This window comes from Medicago sativa, chromosome 5 (genome assembly GCF_051527215.1).
Source record: "Medicago sativa cultivar Bolivia chromosome 5, Bolivia_mono, whole genome shotgun sequence".
Classification (NCBI taxonomy): Eukaryota; Viridiplantae; Streptophyta; class Magnoliopsida; order Fabales; family Fabaceae; genus Medicago; species Medicago sativa.
Genome location: NC_140753.1, coordinates 61309048 through 61328963, shown reverse-complemented (window position 1 = coordinate 61328963; position 19916 = coordinate 61309048). Strand labels below are relative to the sequence as shown.

The window sequence follows — 19916 nt, the reverse complement described above, 5'->3', positions numbered from 1 at the left end:
GATACGACCCGCAATCTACCCGATTGGATTCTCGCTCATTAGTGGACGAACTTCGACAATTCAAATGGGGTTAAAAAATCGCGATTGAGATACAAAAGGATTTCACATGTCAATTTTTCGGACTATCGACTTAACGACAAATCTAAGAAATTAGGGTTCATCCCAAAATCCAAAATTGAGACTGATTTTTCATAGAATAATAAACAACGATCTACTAATTTGATTTTATGGGGAACACGATCGCATTCGAGAAAAAATTTAAGATTGAAATTGTAGGGTTGGAAGCAAGATATACATCGATATCTTATTATTTGACAACAGGCAATCTCATATGTGTTTTATTGAAAATCAGTGACAAAACACACAGACCAATTTTAAGAATCAATTGCTTTTTCATGGATATGAATTTTCGATGCACACAGTATAAAGAATAGAGACAGTTATATGTTGATTCATGTTTCATGTATTAGGATTAATGAAATCAACATACAATAGTTTACGATCAATAAAAAATTAGAATGAATCATATGGATACAAATAACGATGGACTGATTTAATAACATATGATTCACGGATAAACCGATAACCATAACATGTATCTACTTGGCTCTGATACCAATTGATGAAAGTTTAGAATTTAGCCATAGATCGATAGATACAAGTTATAGCATATCATCAATAATAAAGAGTGAATAAGGAATTGTGTACCTTGAAATTAGGTTGGTGAAGGATAACCGCCGACAACTATGAGAGGGATAACTACCCTCATTCCGTCAGCTTTAGGTTTTCACAATACTGTTCAGAAAATTAATTAACCGTCTAATGGGATGACGTTTAAATAGCTAAACGGTTGAGGGCAGGGACCTCTCATTGGGCTTATCTAAATGGTCCAACCCATCACGGTCCATTTAGTAACAATAGCCCAATCACTTGAATTCATCAACTAATTAGTGCTTAACACAATAGACCATAATTTATATTATAAGATTAACTTATAATAATTGATTATTGTCAATCCATAATTGATTAATTAAATAATTAATCCAACACGTAATTGATTAAAGGTTGTTCTTAGATACATGTTTTGTAAAAACATATGGGTTGAGTGTGCACTTTCAGACAATTTGTGTGGTTTGAGTGTGCACTTCCAAAAACATATGGGTTTTTCAATAATGAGGGTGGAGATAAACAATGCCCTAACCTTTTATACGTATATGTCAATGATGTCAATTTTTGTCTAGCTCAATGAGCTCATCTTTTAGACTGTGTTCCTACTTCCTAAATTATACAATTAAATTTTTTTGAACATTTTGGCTCTACCAATTAAGCCTACCGAATCAGACTAGGCTCACTACAAGAAAAACATTGATTTGGGACGGAAATTTTCGTCGCAGAGTAGTGTATATTTCCATCCTAGTTGAAATCTGGGACGGAATTTTGGAAAAAATACTTTCGTCGTAATTCTTGATGTCGCAATATTTTAGGGACAGAATTATATTGTCTGTCACACGTTTGGGACGGAATCTGGGATGGAATGTAATTAATTGTTTTATCCCAATTATTTAATTCCGTCCCAACATTGCGACAGAAATCTCAAATTTCGTCCCTATATTTGTGACAAAATACTTAAAATCCGTCCCAGATTGGTTTAATGCAAATAGTTGAAAAAGTCAAAATACTTTATTTGAAAGAAATATAGGCTTAACCTACCAAAAAAAATACATGTTTTAGCCAGGATTTAGCCATAAAATGTATGGGTAATAGAAGGTGAGTTTCCCTTCTTGGATAAGGAGTGGTATACCAAGACGTGGGGATCCAATTGAGTAATATGTTCTAATTGTCGTTCATTGCGATCGTGGAATGGTTGGTCATTGTAACAAAGAAAGAGACATTTTATTTAAGCTTTACTAATAAAATCACTATAGGTTCATGCCCGGCCTTGGGGTGCGCAAGCAGCTCAACCAAGCCGGGCCTCCAAAACCTATGGACCTCAAAAAAATAAATTAAGTCTAATACCACACACCACTTAAATAAAACAAATATATGTTACTTCTTTTTCTTTCTTCGGTACACGTTTGAGTTTTTTCTAGATTCTAATTCTCCTTTGGACATAAATCTGATGCTACCAAACCACCCCCAATTTATATAATCACTCAATTAGTCAATTTGAAAAGCTATTTCAATAAAAAGAATCACAACAATCATTTCTTTTTCGCATAAACCATTTGTTTCCCCTTTCCCACAACGGAGGAATGATAAATCCAAACGACACCGTTAGGTAAATTTCACCTCTCTTTCACTTAATTTTTTTTAGTTCGTTTCATGTTTAGAAATTCTTCTAATTCTGATTTTTTAATGAAGTTTAGTTACACAAAAAAATTATGTTTTTATTTTAGGGGGCCTATTTTAAAAAGAGAGCCGAGCCTCCTATTTCATAGGAACGGCCCTGGATAGATTTAACATGTAAACCAAAAATTGCTTTTATACAACTATGATTCTCTAGCCAGATTGAAGAGAAGGGGATAAACGAAATGTTCTTTTTTTTTTTTTTTTCATATAAGGAATAGTTTATGAGAGCAATGTTATATCTCTAGAAAAATAACATCAAGAATTCTTCAAGAATAAAGAGCAGTCAATCACAATGCACTATTTGCCACAATTCAAGGAGGTGTGACTGAAAAGTAAGAAGTGAACAAATAAATCATGCAATTAAAACTTGCCACGTGTGTCTTGAAAAATTCTTGATGTTATTTTTTTAAAGAAATAACATTTTCCATAGTTTAGGTATGTTAGGTCTTGGAGACTCGCTTGAACTAGACAAAACATCAATTTTCATAGAACGCTAGCAAATATATTTACCCACTAATAAGATTGTCAAATAAAAAATGCAATTTAAATTTAAGTCATAATAAGATCTAAACTGAATCTTTATCAATTGGATCGACCTAACAAAATCAGAAGGTATATCCAGAAGCAAAATGGTCCACTCTTATGCCACATCAGCTACTGTTAATGAAATAGACGGCAGGGACCGATTGTATTAACGGAAGTAAAATGTAGGGATTTTAAAAATATTTATTGAAATGTAAGGACTATTCTTCAAAGGGGGTCAAAATGTAGGGACCAAAAACATATTTAACCCTATATATATTGTGTATTTTTGCTTAGTTGTTTGTTGTTTCTACATGTTGGATTTGGACTTCTACCATATTATTATCATAGTCCCGTTATGTCAGGACTTTAGGTGAACAATTAACAACTTCGAAGTCATCATCTTACCCCCGTTTCAATTGCATTATCGTACGTATCTGCCCAATTGTCCTCATACACCAATTAATAATATTAGTCTTTTTTTTGGTACATTTAATAATATTAGTCTGAAGTCCTCATTTGAGTATACAATTTAGTACACCAAATCTAGAACAAAAATCCTTTAAAGTAATTTAGACACACATTAAAATACATATTATTTGATTATTTGAAAATACATATTATTTAATTTATTCTTCTTTTATTTTTATTTTCACTTATGTGCAGCTGTCTATATTTATTTTATTTATTCCTCAAAAAAAAATTATTTTATTTAGACTTACGATCAAGCAAGTGTTTGTTTCTCAAATCTATTGTGTTTTGCTTCTTATAGATCAAATATACAAAACACGCATAACGCGTCGGTTGAACTTCAATTGTGATGAGTTTGTTTCTCATAAAGAAAGTGGAACAAAAGGAACTAGAAAATAAGATGATGGTTAATTCAGTCCAAAAACAATTGTTAATTATATGTTAAGAGAAAAATGAAAGTAAACTAAAAATTCTTCTCTATGTTACTTGATTTTGATCATGTAGAAAGTGATAACAAAAGAAAGTTAATGTGATAGTCAACGCACTCATCGGTTCAACAAACTGATTCATTGACTCAAATTTTAGCATGGACTAGATTAGCAAAGAGGAAGTCTAAAAACAATTAGAACTTGTTTTGCCAGCCCAATTAATCCAAATAAAAAATTGTGTCGGGTTGGTATGATCAAATCTGCTTTGGGTTTGTCTAATTCTAACATTTTCTTGTAATTTTTTTAAAGGAAAAAAATATAGTTGTAAAAGCTTTAACAATTATTATCTAACATAAAAATTAGTAATAATAATATATATATGTAAACTTTTTTGAAGAAGAGTTTAAATATGTAAACTTAATAGAAAGCTATTCAATTAGCTAAAACTTTAATGTTTAAAAATTATTAATTTGGTTCATTTGAAGAAACAATTGATTTTAATCGATATTCATTGTTAATGAAAATCTAATCATATCTCACAAGATATATAATTGTGAGAAACTAATTTATCATAGTGACATAAAAGATGAAATGAGTGAGTAAACTAAATAAACAAAAATGAAATCGGACCGACTCATTGACCCATAACTCATAGTTTTTTTTAGGGGACCCATAACATCCCATAACTCATAGACTATAGTTGTCAGGTGAGACTAATTACAAAATTATAGTCCAATGATAAATGAACCGGTCCGATCTGACCTATTTATGTAGTCAAGTCCATCAAACTTCTTGGATTTGATCATCTTAGAGATTAGTATATCTTGGATTTTGATTTCGCTTCTTTGTCATGATTGTGAACTTATGGCACATGACACATATTGCAGACATCATGGTTATTTGTTCAAGGGCAGTAGATATGCATTTCTAAGTGTTCATTGAGGGAATTGCTTTGTAGAGAGGTGCATGAGGGGTGTCTAATGGATCATTTTGCAGCATTAGACTCATGTTGCATGAAGATTTCTATTGGCACAATATGAAACATGAGATGTGTATTTATTTTATTCTAGGTACTTTTTTAGTATATAAGAAAGTTAAATTAAATTTAAAAGCATGCCTCTTCTCACTGGCTTGATTTGTACATGAATCGTATTTTAGGGGCTACTCAAGACCAAACATGGCCATGATATATAGTAATTGTTTAAAAAACACTTTGAAAGAGAGAGAGAAACACTTTGAAAAAAAATCTACTCAAGACCTTAATCGACTCAAGATTAAATTTATAAGAGAAACACTTTGAGAAACACTTTAATCTACTCAAGATTAAATTTATAAGAGAAACACTTTGAAAAGTTGTTTAAAAAACACACGTGTGTTGCCCGCCTCAAACCTAAGTTGTTGCTCTTATAAAGTTGTTTGGATGGCATAGATACAAAAAAATCTACTCTCCAATATCAATTTCAAAGCTTGATTTCAGAGCTTTCTCGACAAGAATATTTCTTTCATCGTAAAGCAATTTTAATGGATCAATGTTATCTGAACATTCAAATTATGACTTATGTGACAACCTATAAAATCAAGTGTTATTTTGGTTAAAAGATAGAGAAAAAAAATTATTATAAAACTCTCATGAGTTGTTTTTAGTGTGATTTTATAAGTTATCATATAAGTTGTCAAAATTTTGAAGTTCAAACATCATTATTCATTTTAATGTAACTATCCAAATGACGTGAGTTTTTTTTTTTTTTTACAGACAAACGACATGAGATAAAAAGAATTATTTTTACATATCTATGTATAAATTAATTTGCGTTCAACTTACTTTTAATCAAATTCAATTGATTTAAAATCAATTTTTATTGTCCAAAATCAAACACTTAAGGTGTAATGTTCAAGTCACTTGTATTATCTCCATTGAATGATGTGAATGATCACTAACTTCCTCATGACCCAACAAAAAATATAATTCGATGGCCTTATTTTTAGCTAATAATTTGACGAGATGAGTAATATGCATGGGTTTTGATCCGGTTGACGTTACTCAATTAACAAATCACTTGTTACTTCAACACCTTGCTTGCCACATCATCGAATTTAATCCTAAATTTACTAGTGGATAAATTCATGACATTTATGAACTTGTGGACTAAAATTATATATTCAAATTTAGGCACTAAATTCGTGTATAAAATTAAGAGGATATACACGTTATTAAATTATGAAGATCTACTTTTTTTTTTTGAAGGAAATTATGAAGATCTACTTGTTAGATGTTTTTACCCATATGTATTTTTCTTTTAATAAAGCGCATATGTATTACTGTTAGTTGTGATTAATTTTCACTTGCTTAAGAGACTTTCACCCTTAAGTTAATCATGCTTAAGAGACTTTAACCCTTAAGTTAATCATTACTTGTGAACTTAGCTCAGTTGCTAAAGATAATGCATAATATATGTAAGGTTCAGAGTTCAAACCTCAGCCACAAGAAAAAAATCACTTAATTAAGCGACTTAGAACGATTTTAAAAAATGCATGAAAATATGAAATATCCCAATCTTACGTGGCCAGGTGTTAACTTTTGAATATCTCCAAAGGCTAGAAATTAGAAAGGATGTTCAATTTATATTTTTATTTTGGTACAAAAAGGATGTTCAATTTTATTGATTTCAGCTTTTTATAATGTTTCAACTTAAAAGATAAGAATAAAGTGATTAATAAAAAAATGGGAGCCAGTTGGAAAGGGTAGCACATGCACATCTTTTGGCTTAACTTGCACATGCATTTTGCCATATTGTCTCCTTTTCTCACAAGAAGGTAGGAACCAGCAAATAATATTTGATTCCTTCTTTAACTACTTCCTTATCTGTCCATTTTGTCCATTTCATAAATTCATGCCAATCCAAAAATGGATGATACACACCAGATTCCTTACAACATGGATATGATAGCAACCTTGTGGCCTGTAGTAACAACCCCTTCACATAACTTTTTAGTAGATTTCCTTCACTTTCAATGAAGCAATTATTAGTACCTGTTTTTCAAATTAGTTGATTATAGTTTGGATTAACCTTTTTGACTTATGAAGCTTATTAAAAAAAGGTTTAAATGTGTAATTGGTCCCTGCACTTTTAACAGATTTTGGCATTGGTCCCTGCACTTTTTTTTGTTTGGCATTGGTCCCTGCACTTTTTTTGTTTGGCATTGGTCCCTGCACTTTGTAAAAATATTGGTATTGGTCCCTGCACTTTGAAAAAATATTGGTATTGGTGCCACGTGGCATGAAATGATTGGGACCAATACCAATATTTTTCCAAAGTGCAGGGACCAATACCAATATTTTTACAAAGTGCAGGGACCAATGCCAAACAAAAAAAAGTGCAGGGACCAATGCCAATATTTTTACAAAGTGCAGGGACCAATGCCAAACAAAAAAAAGTGCAGGGACCAATGCCAAAATCTGTTGAAAGTGCAGGGACCAATTACACATTAAAACCTTAAAAAAATTAAGTCTATGTGCCCCCTAAGATTCACAACAAAAAAGAGGTCCACTGTTATTTTCAAAGGAAAAATATGTTCACTTGTTATAGCAGGAAAAATTTAAGAGGTCCACTGTTGAACCTCTCTTTGCTGCATATTAGGTGCACTCTTAAGTTTATAAATATTCCCTTTTTTTAAGAAAAATATATTAACTTAGAGAAAATAAATCAGCCATGAATTAAGAATACAACAATTGATTCAACAAAATGTAATATAATTGATATGAATTAATCAAACTAGCTAGTGGCTAGCTACAGCTTCACATATCAAAATTAACTAAAAGGGGAAAAACATGAAACAAATCTCAAGCTGAGAATCTCTTCTCAGTTAGTCAGCACTCAGCAAAACTCCTTAACAAGTGTTACACAGAGTATAAGATTAATCATGGAAGAAAACTACATGAAAAAAGATAAACAAGTTCACAAATGTAAAGACAGCACAACAAGCAATTAGAATCAACATACACACAAAATAAACCACCTTACAATTATTATGTACAAAACCAAGCATGATCATCTACCATCCGCTGATGTAAAAGAATCGGCAAATCCATATGGGCGATTAGGTATACTTGTTTGTGTGTTATCCAAACTTGGAAGAAGCGAAGACGACGATGACTCCAGTTGACTCGCACCTTCATAAGCCTGCCATTTCTTGAGTGCTTGTGGTAAAGATAAGTCAAGGTCAATACCATATATGTCTTCAGCATTCGTATCCGATGGCTTCCATTGTTCGACAAGAGAAGATAGCACGTTAACCGCATGACCCATGTCAGGCCTTTGATATGGCTCCCTCGCACTGCAATGACCAGCTAATTCAGCTACAGTGTGAATACTAGCAAGTGTTTCTTCATTGATATCAATTGTAGGGTCAATGGCCTTGCGGAATGTGTCCTTATCTAAGTACATTCTTCGGAACCATGCTACAAGGTGCATGCTGTCCTCAGGTTGGCTGTCGTCAAGTGCTTTTCTTCCGGTTATAAGCTCCATCAATATTACACCAAAGCTGAACACATCAACTTTAGTTGTCACACGGCCGGTAACTGCAAGCAGATAGTCGTTTGCATGTCAGGGTTAAGAGGTATTTGCCGACAAATCAACGAACAACCAAGAATACTCAAACACAAACGTTCAAAATATTTGTACTATCAAACAAACAAATAAAAACAAAAATCTACACATAACCATTCAATCAAAATACACCACACAGTCACACTCCAAGGGAAAAGCATGTTAGTTCCTCCGAAGACACGCATAGCCATTTTTACAAATTGAACATGAAAAACATTTTAGGACACAAGTTACATTATTGACTTTCTATTTACAGCATGAAGTTGTAAAGAAAGGTTTTGCTTAACTTTCTTAGTTATGTAGCTGCATTCAAACCAAGTCAATATATTTGCTAAGGTCTTGACTATCTCTATATTTATTTGGCAATACTGACTAAAAATTGGCATAGCAAACAGAAAACAAGTGAAGCAGATGAAAGATGAACAACAAAAAAATACCTGCATATTCTGGTGCCAAGTATCCGAAAGTTCCTGCAATTCTTGTTTCAATTGAAGCTTTCCCTTCTGGAGCAAGACGCACGAGACCAAAATCTGCGACCTTTGCCCTCATATCATCGCCAAGGAGAATATTTGAAGGTTTCAAGTCTCTGTGTATGAAGCTTTGATGAGCCAAACTATGGAGGTACTCAACACCCCTTGCAACATCTAACGCGATGACCAATCTCTTATTCCACCCGAGGGGTTCGAGTCCTTCGTCTGGCCAATTAAAAATATACCTACTTAGGGTCCCCTGAGGCATGTACTCATAAACAAGAAGCTTTTCATTCCCATCCAAGCAGTAACCAAGAAGAGCAACAAGGTGCCGGTGACGAACCTTTGTCAAAACAGCAATTTCGGACTGAAATTCTGCTGCACCCTTTCCAACTATTGCCCCACACATCATTCTTTTCACTGCGATTCTCGTACCATCATGGAGTTCGCCTTTATAAACCGTTCCAAAACCTCCTTGCCCCAATATATTTTTCTCGCTGAAATTGTTCGTGACGCTCCTCAGAACCTGTATTGAAATTACCATGTTTCCCGCTTCAACCATTTGAATATCTCCCATCTCACTGTTGGGTACGGTGTGAGCTTCACTCACACCTCCAACACTGACACTCGAACCTGCAACCGTTATCTTCACACTTTCATTATCTGATCCAGAATGCCGAGGGTGAATAACTAATGCATTTGGACTCTGCACCCTGCTTAACTTCTTCTGCCTCATCCTAAACAAACAGAAAACCAAGAGACCAATCAAAGATACCACAAAAACAGCACCAATCACAGCTAACACAATCAAGCCCACATGCGAAGAAGACTTTTTGCCGCCATTTTCCGAACTCCCACCATTTCCCGTACTTGCATTGGTACCATTAGGAGACAACGAAGGTGACAAGCTGCTTTTATCCTTCCCTATTTCAATGTTCCCATTAGTGCTCACAATCACATTGCTCCTAAAACTCGGTACTTTCCCAAAGAGATGATTGTTAGTAACATTCAATTGAGTTAGCATAGGTAAAGTAGTAAGCTCATTCGGAATTGAACCAGTGAGATTATTATCGGAAAGAATAAGTCTTTGCAGCGATTTAAGCTTAGCAAAATCTGGAGATATCACACCAGTAAGACCCATCTTTTGAAAATTAACAACACTAATGTTCCCATTACTACAAGTAATCCCAATCCAATCAGCACAAGGATCATTCCCCTTCCAACTCTCAGCAAACCTTAAAGGATAACCCATACCCCCAACAACCGAAAGAAGAACATTCACCCTAGGATCACAATCACCAGGAATAGACAAACAAAAGCTATTAGAATCCTTAATATTATCAACCTGAACACCAGCACCGAAAATCGGCACCGGACCTTGAAACATGTTATTAGTCAAGTTCACAACTTTAAGTGATTTAAGTCCAACCAATGAACTAGGAACAACACCAGTAAAAGAATTATCCCTTAAACTCAAAACTTCCAAATTTTTCAATCCTCCTAAATCAGGCAAAGGACCATTAAACCCATTAGACTGCAACCAAACCTCAGTTAAAGAAGTCATATTCTGCAAAACTTCAACTGACCCACTAAGCTTAACATCACTTTTCTGACCATTCAACCACAAAGACTCTACCTTTAATCCATTAAACCCCTTTGGCAACACACCTTCAAGTTTATTAAAAGCTAAATGCAAAAGGGCCAAACCAGGAAAAACCTCATCACTGAAAAAATCAGGTAACTTACCTTTCACATTAGCATTATTAGCAGAAAAATTCTGAAGCGAAGAAGCATCTTTCAAAGACACAGGAATCTCCCATGGCTCAAAAGGGTTATCATCAATCTCAATAGAAACAAGCTGAGACAAACCAGCAAAAAAATCACTAGGAAAAGATGAAAAACTATTACCACTCGCCATGAAAACTTGAAGAGAGTTTAAACCGTTTAAGCTTGGAAGTGGACCAGAAAAGTTGTTGAATTGAAGCTCTAAGTGTTGTAAGTTGGTAAGGTTTTGAAGGGTTTGAGGAAGTGTGCCGTGGAGATTCTGGCGACCGATTTGGATTCTTGTGACACGGTTGTCGTCGGAGCATGAAACATGGGTCCATTTACATGGATCCGGGTCGGACCAACCAAGTGAAAGAGGCGGTTTAAGGTTGTTTTTTAGGGTTTGCATGATGGAAGCATCGTTGGTTTGGGAGTGTGTGAAAGTAAAGAGGGTGGTGATAGAAAAGAATATGGTAAAGAAAGTTAAAGGGTGTACGATGATGTTTTTGTTCATGTTTTGTTGTTGGAAGAGAGAAAAAAGAGGAGAAGAAGGTGGTGATGGAAAAATGGTGGAAGAAAGAGTTTTGGTTAGTTAAGAAAGAGTGAGAAGAATGGGGAGGACTACTCGGAGAGAGTAATGCACATGCAAGTGGGGCCCATGTATCTGAAAGACAGGGTAGTGACCATTGCTGAAGAAGAAAGTATGAGAGGCTGTTGTGTTGTGTTGTGTACTGTCATGTTTGTGTTGTGTGTGATTCTGGTGTATGGGCCACCTCTTCCTCATCTTCATTTTATGTATTTATTATTAGAGAGATGATATTTGTATAACCATTTTCTAATAACTTTTTGATAATTTTCTCTCTCATACTCACATTATCTTCTTATTCTCTCTTTTTCTTTTTCTCTCTCTATTATTTTTGATCAATCAAAAGAGAAAAAACAAAAGTTGTCATGAAAATTGTACCAAAGGGTTGTACAAATATCACTACTCTTATTATTATATTTCCTTATATTTATATGTATCTATCTATGTATACATGCATGTTAAAAGGTGGAGAACTTCTACATTTACAACTCATTAGTATCTGGAAATTTGGAAATATTCGACTTTAATATTTGGACATAGTATATTCGGGACTTTGATATTGATAAGTATAAATGTATTAACATTATGCTTTTTAATACTTTATCAGTCTAAAAATGTGTAACTTAGTTAACTGTTTGACATATGAATATATAATTGTCAATTAATATTTATAATTACCTATTAGTAAAAATTGTGAAAAAAAATGATATTCTAAAAATATTCATCAAAGAATTTTACATATTATCAGTTTTCTACTGATGATGTAAATACTTAAGTTTCTGAATGCATTTATTAAAATGTAGCAATAGTAAAACTTTTGAGAGATAGTTTTATCGCTCTTTATTGCGAAGAGGTACTTCTTTGTTTGGGAAGTTGATATATTAGGCGACTTTCTACATGAATTGGCGGCTAGCTACAAACTATCCCTTGTGATAGATCAATGGTGTTGGTGAGGATTTAGATTCTCTCTTATGTGATTTGCATATGATTGGACCATTCGAAATGAAAGAAAAACATATAAAAGGCTTAAGTGATATACTTCTTTCTCATTTTGAATGATATGGCCTAATCACATATTACTATAATTTCAACTGGAAATCATACTTGAGAGGAGGGAGATCAAGATAGAGATATGTTTTCCATTCAATATGTTTATGCTTCTTTATTCACTTTATATCTTTCACATCCTCTAGGGTATTAGCTTTGGCTTGGTTGATTTTAGGTAAACTTTCAACTAGGTTAAACATGAATTTAAAAAGGGTTATTAATTCTGTTTGTGCTCTCGGAATCAAGAATTGGAACAACATTTATTCTATGTGCGAAGTTTCCATTAAATTTTGGTGGTATATAGTGTGCAAATAATTGAAGAGTTTTTTTAGACTCACTCGGTCATGGAGGTTCCTCCTAGCATGATTGAACTCATTAAAACACAGTCTTAAAAATGATTTCTGACAAAGACAATGGGACACTGTCTTTTCTATAAGTGGTGTGTTAATCTGATGGACTGTCGTAGTTTTAATACCAACACTCTGGAGGGTTCTTTTATGTATTTTTTATTCTCTATTTTCTTGTTTCTTTGTCTTGTATGTAAGTCTAGTACCCTTTATATTCTCTTCTAATTGGAATTTTGCTTTGTTGTTTCAAAAAATTATATGTGTGCAAATGATATTCGACTTGCGGTAAAAACAGAAATACAAATACTTATTAGTAGTACATATTTTCCAATATATTCTCTCTTATTTATATGGAATCAACATAACTTACAAGAGATTAATTTCAATTTTAATTAATAAATTACATTGTTAACACTTCAGATATTATTTATAGATACGTTTTTTGACATAAATATGGTCCCCTACTTGAGTTCTTAAATCTAAGTATTAAATAACAGTTTAGTTTTTCCTTTTTAATAACTTTGAGCTCATCCACATGGCGTTGGATTCCTTAAAATTAAGCAATGTACTTTATATATAAGAACAACAATTGTATATAAATAAGTTGTTTTGCCTTTTAAACAATCAACCTATACAGAAAAAGTATAAAAGTAGTGATTGCTTAAAAGATATATCGTTATATAAAAAAAAAATCTATGAAGTTTTTTTTTTATTAATAAAAGTGTATGAATTATTTAAATATATTTAAATTTATGTTGTAATATATCACTTATAATAATATATGCGCAATCTAAAGTTTTCTTAAAAATTGTCCACTAAATATACTCTTTTTTTTTTAATAAGTAACATACTATTTTTTCTTTATAAGCACTAAAGATACAATTAGTATATTATCATAAATTAATGTTACTCGAGCAAATATCAACCTTTCTGGTGTTAGAACAAAAAGGGAAATTGGGAATATTTAAAAAGAATATGGTTCGAGAGAATTGAGAAAAATCAAAGAGAATCGAAAACTTTTATTGAGTTGTTTATGTTACAAGTAAATTACATGTGACAAAAACTTTTCCCACTTGTAACAAAAAAAAAAAAGTGTATTTATGTTGTAAGGTAAGTTGCAATAGCAGCTGCTTCACCCCACAAGTAATGACATATTTCCTTTTGCTTCAACATGTTTCTCATCATCTTAACAATGGTTTTATTTTTTATTTTTTTTCTGATATGTAGTTGTGTTGTGGAATGTATGGTGCAGTCACTTCATGATTTATGTCATCTGATAAGCAAAAATCCTTAAATTCACTGCATGTATACTCACCTCCTCCGTCTATTCTTAACTTTTTAAACACTTCAAACACAACATTTTTCTTGGCTATCAAGTAAATCCAAAGCTTCCATGTAAATTCATCTATGAATGACACAAAATAGTTGTTACCTCACAGGGATTTGTACTCAAATGGTCCATAAACATCAAAATGAATAGCTTCAAGCTTCCTAATTGCCTTAACTGGAACTTCAGTTTTGTATGAACTTATTGCTTGTTTTCATTACATACTTGACTTGGTAGCTTGATTTGTGGGATTCCTTTCACCATTTTCTTCTCATTCAACATTCTCAAATCTTTAAAATTCAGATGTCCATTTTCTTCCTAATTGCCTTTTCAATTATATCATTGAATCTCCTTTTTGTCAACTATCTTCTTCTGGCTTGAAACATTCTTAGTTCCATCTTTCTTGAAGTTTTCTTGATTTTTACTTGAACCTTCATCATTCTTAGAAGCTTAATCATTCCAATAATTCTTGTATTTCATTTATTTGCATATTGAGCTTGCAAAGCTTGATCTAATGTAGAACCTTTGGATTTTTCCTTGTTCATATCAATTAACCTCAATTCATGTGCTTAAAGGCTTGCTTGAAGTTCTTCAATCTTCATCACATCCAAATCTTTGGATTCTTCTAAGATCGCAACAATATGATCAAACCTTGGTGTCAAAGTTCTGAGAACCTTTTCTATCTTCATCAATTCAGTTATTGTGTCATCATTTGATTTGCTAGATTCACCATTTTATCAAAGTACTAACTCACATATTCACCTTCCTCCATGGTCAACATCTCATATTGTTTTATTAATGCTTGAAGCCTCACTTTCTTCAATTTTTCATCTCCACAATACAACCTCTCAAGTGTATCCCAAGTTTCTTTCACATTTTCACAATGCATGATCTTCTCAAAAATATCACTATTCACACACTAGTGAATGAGAAACATTGTATTTCCATCTTTCTTCTTCACATCTTTGTTTGCAGTTTGTTGAACCTCTGTTGTGTTTCCTGCAAGTGTTGGTACACCATAGTTCACAACATCGAAAACATCTTGGTATCTAAAGATTACCTTCATCTTCGCGATCTATTCATCATAGTTCTTGCCATTGAACATTGGTTAATGAACAACAAAACTTCCATTGCCGTGGGTTGTCATCTTTCACATATTCTGCAACAATTAATGGTGATCAAATCGGGCTCTTGATGGCAATTTGATAGAACAAAAAAGAAATTGAAAATACTTAGAGGAATAGGGTTTGAGAAAAATTGAAGAGAATCAAAAACTTTTTTGAATTGCTTATGTTACCATTAACTACTCCACAATATGTATTTATACTATAATGGATAACTACCTTGAGTTAACTAACTTGAGTTAACTTGTAACATAAGTTAACTCCTTAACTCCTAACTACTAATTGAACTCTATCATTTCTAATATTTGAAACAAAAATGTGAAAATCACAACCCACTTTTCGAAATTTCGAGAGGAAAAAAAATACGTTTATAAAATGATGCTTTTTAAAACATAAAATTTCATAAATATCTCGTTAGTTGGAAAAAGAATATATCACACTTTTGTTTGTTGTGTAAATGTTGTTTGAGCTTATGTAAAAATAAAAAACGTATTCTATTAGCTTTAATTTTTCTCAATCTTAGAGTGAGAAATTATTCTATTTGATAAAAAAAAATATCATAACTCTTTCATTGGTCAGCAAGCATACTTATATACTCGTTTTAGTTGTGGCCTTTAAAAGAAACAAAATTGATAAAAAAAAAAAATATTTCAAAATAATAACCCTACTTTAGTTGTAGCCTAGATTTGTATAGATTAGAATACTTTATGGACATATGACTTACCTTTTTTGTTGTTTTTTCAAACTTTTTTTTTTTGTATGTATTTTTTAGTTACTACCCTTTGGGTTGAGCTCTCAATGTATTGGCAGGGTAGTACACTTTGTAATGCGACTATCACTATAAGAAATTTCACTATTAACAAAAAAAAAAAAAAAATAGGTCATAATCATTATAACTCTTCTCCACAATTTTGTCGATATATAGCTAAAAATAGAAAACTTACAGATCAAATGAGTCGTTTGGTAAACATGCATATAACTTTTTCTAATTTGAATTTTTGTTTTCATTAGTTTAACTTTAGCTTGTTTAGTCTAACAAATCAATTTTAAATAGTTTAAGTTACTATTGTAACTATTTATAATATGCTGAACTAATTCCTTTCTTTTTCTGTGAAGTGTTCAACTATAGCTACCTGCTAGATATCGCAAAGGAGATGGAAAATGGTAAAATTATGAAGAAAGCACAAAAAACTTACGTCAAGTTGATTAGGTTTTGTTGGTCATGTTCCTAACTAACACGAGTTTTACAATCACCAACTGCTTCCACACCACTTTTAAATGTTATTTAACTTATTTTGCATCTTTTAAGTGAGAGGACATGACCAACTAGACTTTAACATAAGTTCTATCATATTTATTAAGTTTACTAGCTGACAATATTTATTGATGAAATTAAATATGCAAGAATGAAACATGATATATCAGGACCGTCTCTATGAAACTGGAGGTTGGGCTCTCATAGTAAAAGTAGGTCCCGAATAAAAAATGCACAATTTTTTTAAAAGATTAATCTTCTATTTAAATTGAAAATAACACTCATATAATGATTATTAGCCACTGAAATCAAAATTAGCAATAGAAACATGGAACATGATTTTTTACTTAGAAATTAAAACATGAAACATTTATCAAGGGGAGCGAAATTATAAGACAGGAAAAATAAGAAAAATGTCATGTCATATGCTCTTTCACATTATTTGTTAATCACTTTATTGCATATAATAGAATTTATTTATTTTGACAAACATTAGGATTTAAGCACATCATAATATCATACTAGATTAAAGTTATAGCCTTGTTGAAAAGTAAGAAACATGTAGAATGCATTTATCATGTTATATATGTATGTGTGTGTATGCGGGTGTGCGCGCGCGTACGTGTGTTTGTGTGAAAATAATTGTTTTTAACTAGTATTAGAAATGAAAATAAAGAAAAAAAAACATACATGATAATTAAGAAAGAAAGGGGAAAACATGATTGAACATTTACATAGAGGGAAGAATGGATTTTAGGGTTTGAAATTGAACCTCAAATCCAAAACCGTGATTGAACACTGAGATCGTAATCAATTTCGACCTCTATCATGAAGTTTCAACTCTGTTTCCGTTTGCATTTCAAATGTCATTTCCGTTTGCGTTTTCACTGTTGTTTATGTTTGTTTTGAAAGAATCATGTTTGGGGATCATAATTTGTGTCACTAAGCTGATTTCCTGTTAAAGTTTTGTTTTGTTATATTCTTTTGTTGTTATCGGTGTAACTTTTTTTAATCATTGTTAAAGGTTTGTTCTATGCTTCATTGTCTCACTTGATAAAAAATTATTATTCTGCAAATAAAAGATGAAAAAGAACCAATATGAATCTGCAGTGCAAAGACAGTCTCATCAAAAGAAGATGAAATTGTTGTGTATTGATGGATTATGAATTAAAAGAGAAGAAGGTGAAATTGGAGTTATGTGTGTTGATGAAGATGGGTGGAGAAAAAGAAGCAAACATGGTGTTAATGGTGGTGGTGATGAATTTTATAGGAAGAAGTAGAAACTAGACTTGGAGTTAGCCTGTGTTTGGTGTACGGACGTTATACCCCACACCCCTACACTTATACCTTCACCCCAACATTTGACACAAACTACCCAATTTACCCTTTATATAAAACAAAACAAAATTAACCTTTCACTTTTCACCCCCACACACCCTTCGCTTGCAGTTCAACGGGTTCAAACTTTTTTCTGGAAAAATCAATCTTCTTCCAACAAACAGTAAGTTCTATGTTCTATTCATCGTTTCTGTAATCGTGTTCTATTCCAACAAACTTTTCCTTCACTGAATCGTGTTCTTGAAATGACAATTCTGGTAAACAATGAATCAATGATGGGGGTTTGCTAGGTTTTTCAAGGTTTTGTGGGTTAATGGTTAGGAATCCTTCTCTGAATCGTGTTCTGGAAATAACGATTCTGTGAAATGCGGTCGTCCGAAATCGTTCCCAGAATCGTGTTAACGAAAGCTTTCCGGTTGATATCCGGAAACCGCATGCAAAGTGTTCCGGGAGTTATCGGAAAACTCGTGTTCCGGATAATTCTTTCCGGAATCGTTTTGTGAAGATTTCCGGTTAATTTTTTCTCCTGTTCTGGAAATGATTTTTCTTTTTTACGTTCTTAATTTTTTTTTTATTTCTGGTTCGGACAACTTTTAATTTCGTTGTCGTGCAAAGCTCTCTGAAATAGCTTTGGGTATGACATACTACTGATCAAGGTTACTTCTATATGCAAATTATTGGAAGTTGAAATATAATTACATTCTTTTGTAGCAATTTGAATTCATTTAGCTCTTCATACTCGATACATTACTTACTTAGTGTGTTATTTTATAGTGACTTGGTTGTCTGTTGTGCTAATATGATAGCGTTGTGGAACAAAATGTTAATGTTGTGGCTTTTGAAACATTCATATGTGTTAATGTCGTGGCTTTTGAAACTTTCTTGTGTTTTTGCTTTCATATGCTTTTGAAGCTTTGTTCTTTGTTCTTTCTCTTAATCATTCAATGAATATGAATTTGTTAATCGCTCAATGGATATGCCAAATAGTCCAATTATTTTTATTAGTTCTAGATAGAATGGATTCAAATAGTAAGGTTTGGATCAAATTATAGCATTCATCAAGATAACAAATTTATACCAGGCTTGATATATTTCAACACTTGCGTGTTTTAGTGTTAGCATATCAATTATCATTATCATTGTTTAGCTTGGCTTGATAGGACAAACTCATTAAACTATATATATATGATATAAACTTCAGTTTTGGTTTTCTGCTTGGCTTTAGTGCCATTATACTATAGATATCAATTTATCTTTTTCTCTTGGTGAAAAGAGATTGAAAATCAGGGTATGTTGTTAATGTTTCTGTTGCATACACAATGATAATTCAATTATTATCAGTATTCTCTAATCAAACTAGTATCAATACCAATGAATTTAATGGGTTATGGGTGTGACATAGTTAGTTAAGCTTTTGTGATGTTATTGTTTAAGTTTAATTCTCGTCTTTTTTAATTAATTCTCTGTCTTTTTTTATTCAGTGGTTCGGTGCAGAGGACGAGGGGGCAAGATTATACGCATAGGACAAAACGATCAACGACATGAGGGGGTTCGGTGCAGAGGACGAGGTGGCAAGATTATACGCATAGGACGAAACAAACGACGAAATGAGGTGGTTTGGGATCAACCAGCCGTACATCAAGCGGAGGAGCAACTCATAAATCAAGAGGTAGAGCAGCATGGACTTGTGGCAGTAGAGCAGCATATGGATCAAGATGTGGAGCAACCCGCACAGAGGTATATGGGTGGACCTTATAACTTGTCTGTTCTCACGCGGTATGAGGTCCATGTTGCCCGTAGGCTGTGGTATGGTGAGGTAAGTAATTAACACACTCTTTGCTTATAATGTATACTGTATTTGTTCCCTTCAAGCCACACTTTGTAATTCGAAGGGGTGTTTTTATTCTATTAGTCATACAATAAGGTTTATTAGTTTCAATTGTTTTACTTATAGATTTTTTATTTTTTTTACATAATAATATTTTATCATCTTTCATTATTTCGATTTTATTAAATTATACAATAATGATTCATTTTAAATTTATGTAGGAACGCGGTAAAAAAAAATATTTAAAGGTACCATCGCATGGGAAAAAGTTGGAAGATTGGGTTCCTCCACAACTTCCCCCTCGGATACGGGATTGGCTGAATGGTTCTGGACTAAGTGCACTTCAGAGGAGTAGCATGAAGATGGTTGATGCCAATCTTTTATCTGCATTTGTTGAGAGATGGCATCCAGAGACGTCGTCATTTCACATGCCATTTGGTGAAATGACGATTA

At 32.7% G+C, this 19916-nt stretch overlaps 1 protein-coding gene across 1 annotated transcript; it reads right to left on the bottom strand.

The window, feature by feature from the left end:
• Positions 1 to 7600: 7600 nt before the first annotated feature.
• On the bottom strand, positions 7601 to 11215 carry TMK1 (transmembrane kinase 1). The gene is made up of 2 exons (XM_085708851.1): positions 8815 to 11215; positions 7601 to 8349 (listed from the first exon to the last, which is right to left on the bottom strand). Exons 1-2 carry the CDS (start codon positions 11123 to 11125, stop codon positions 7820 to 7822), a joined length of 2841 nt encoding a protein of 946 aa, XP_085564977.1. The 5' UTR covers positions 11126 to 11215; the 3' UTR covers positions 7601 to 7819.
• Positions 11216 to 19916: the final 8701 nt, after the last annotated feature.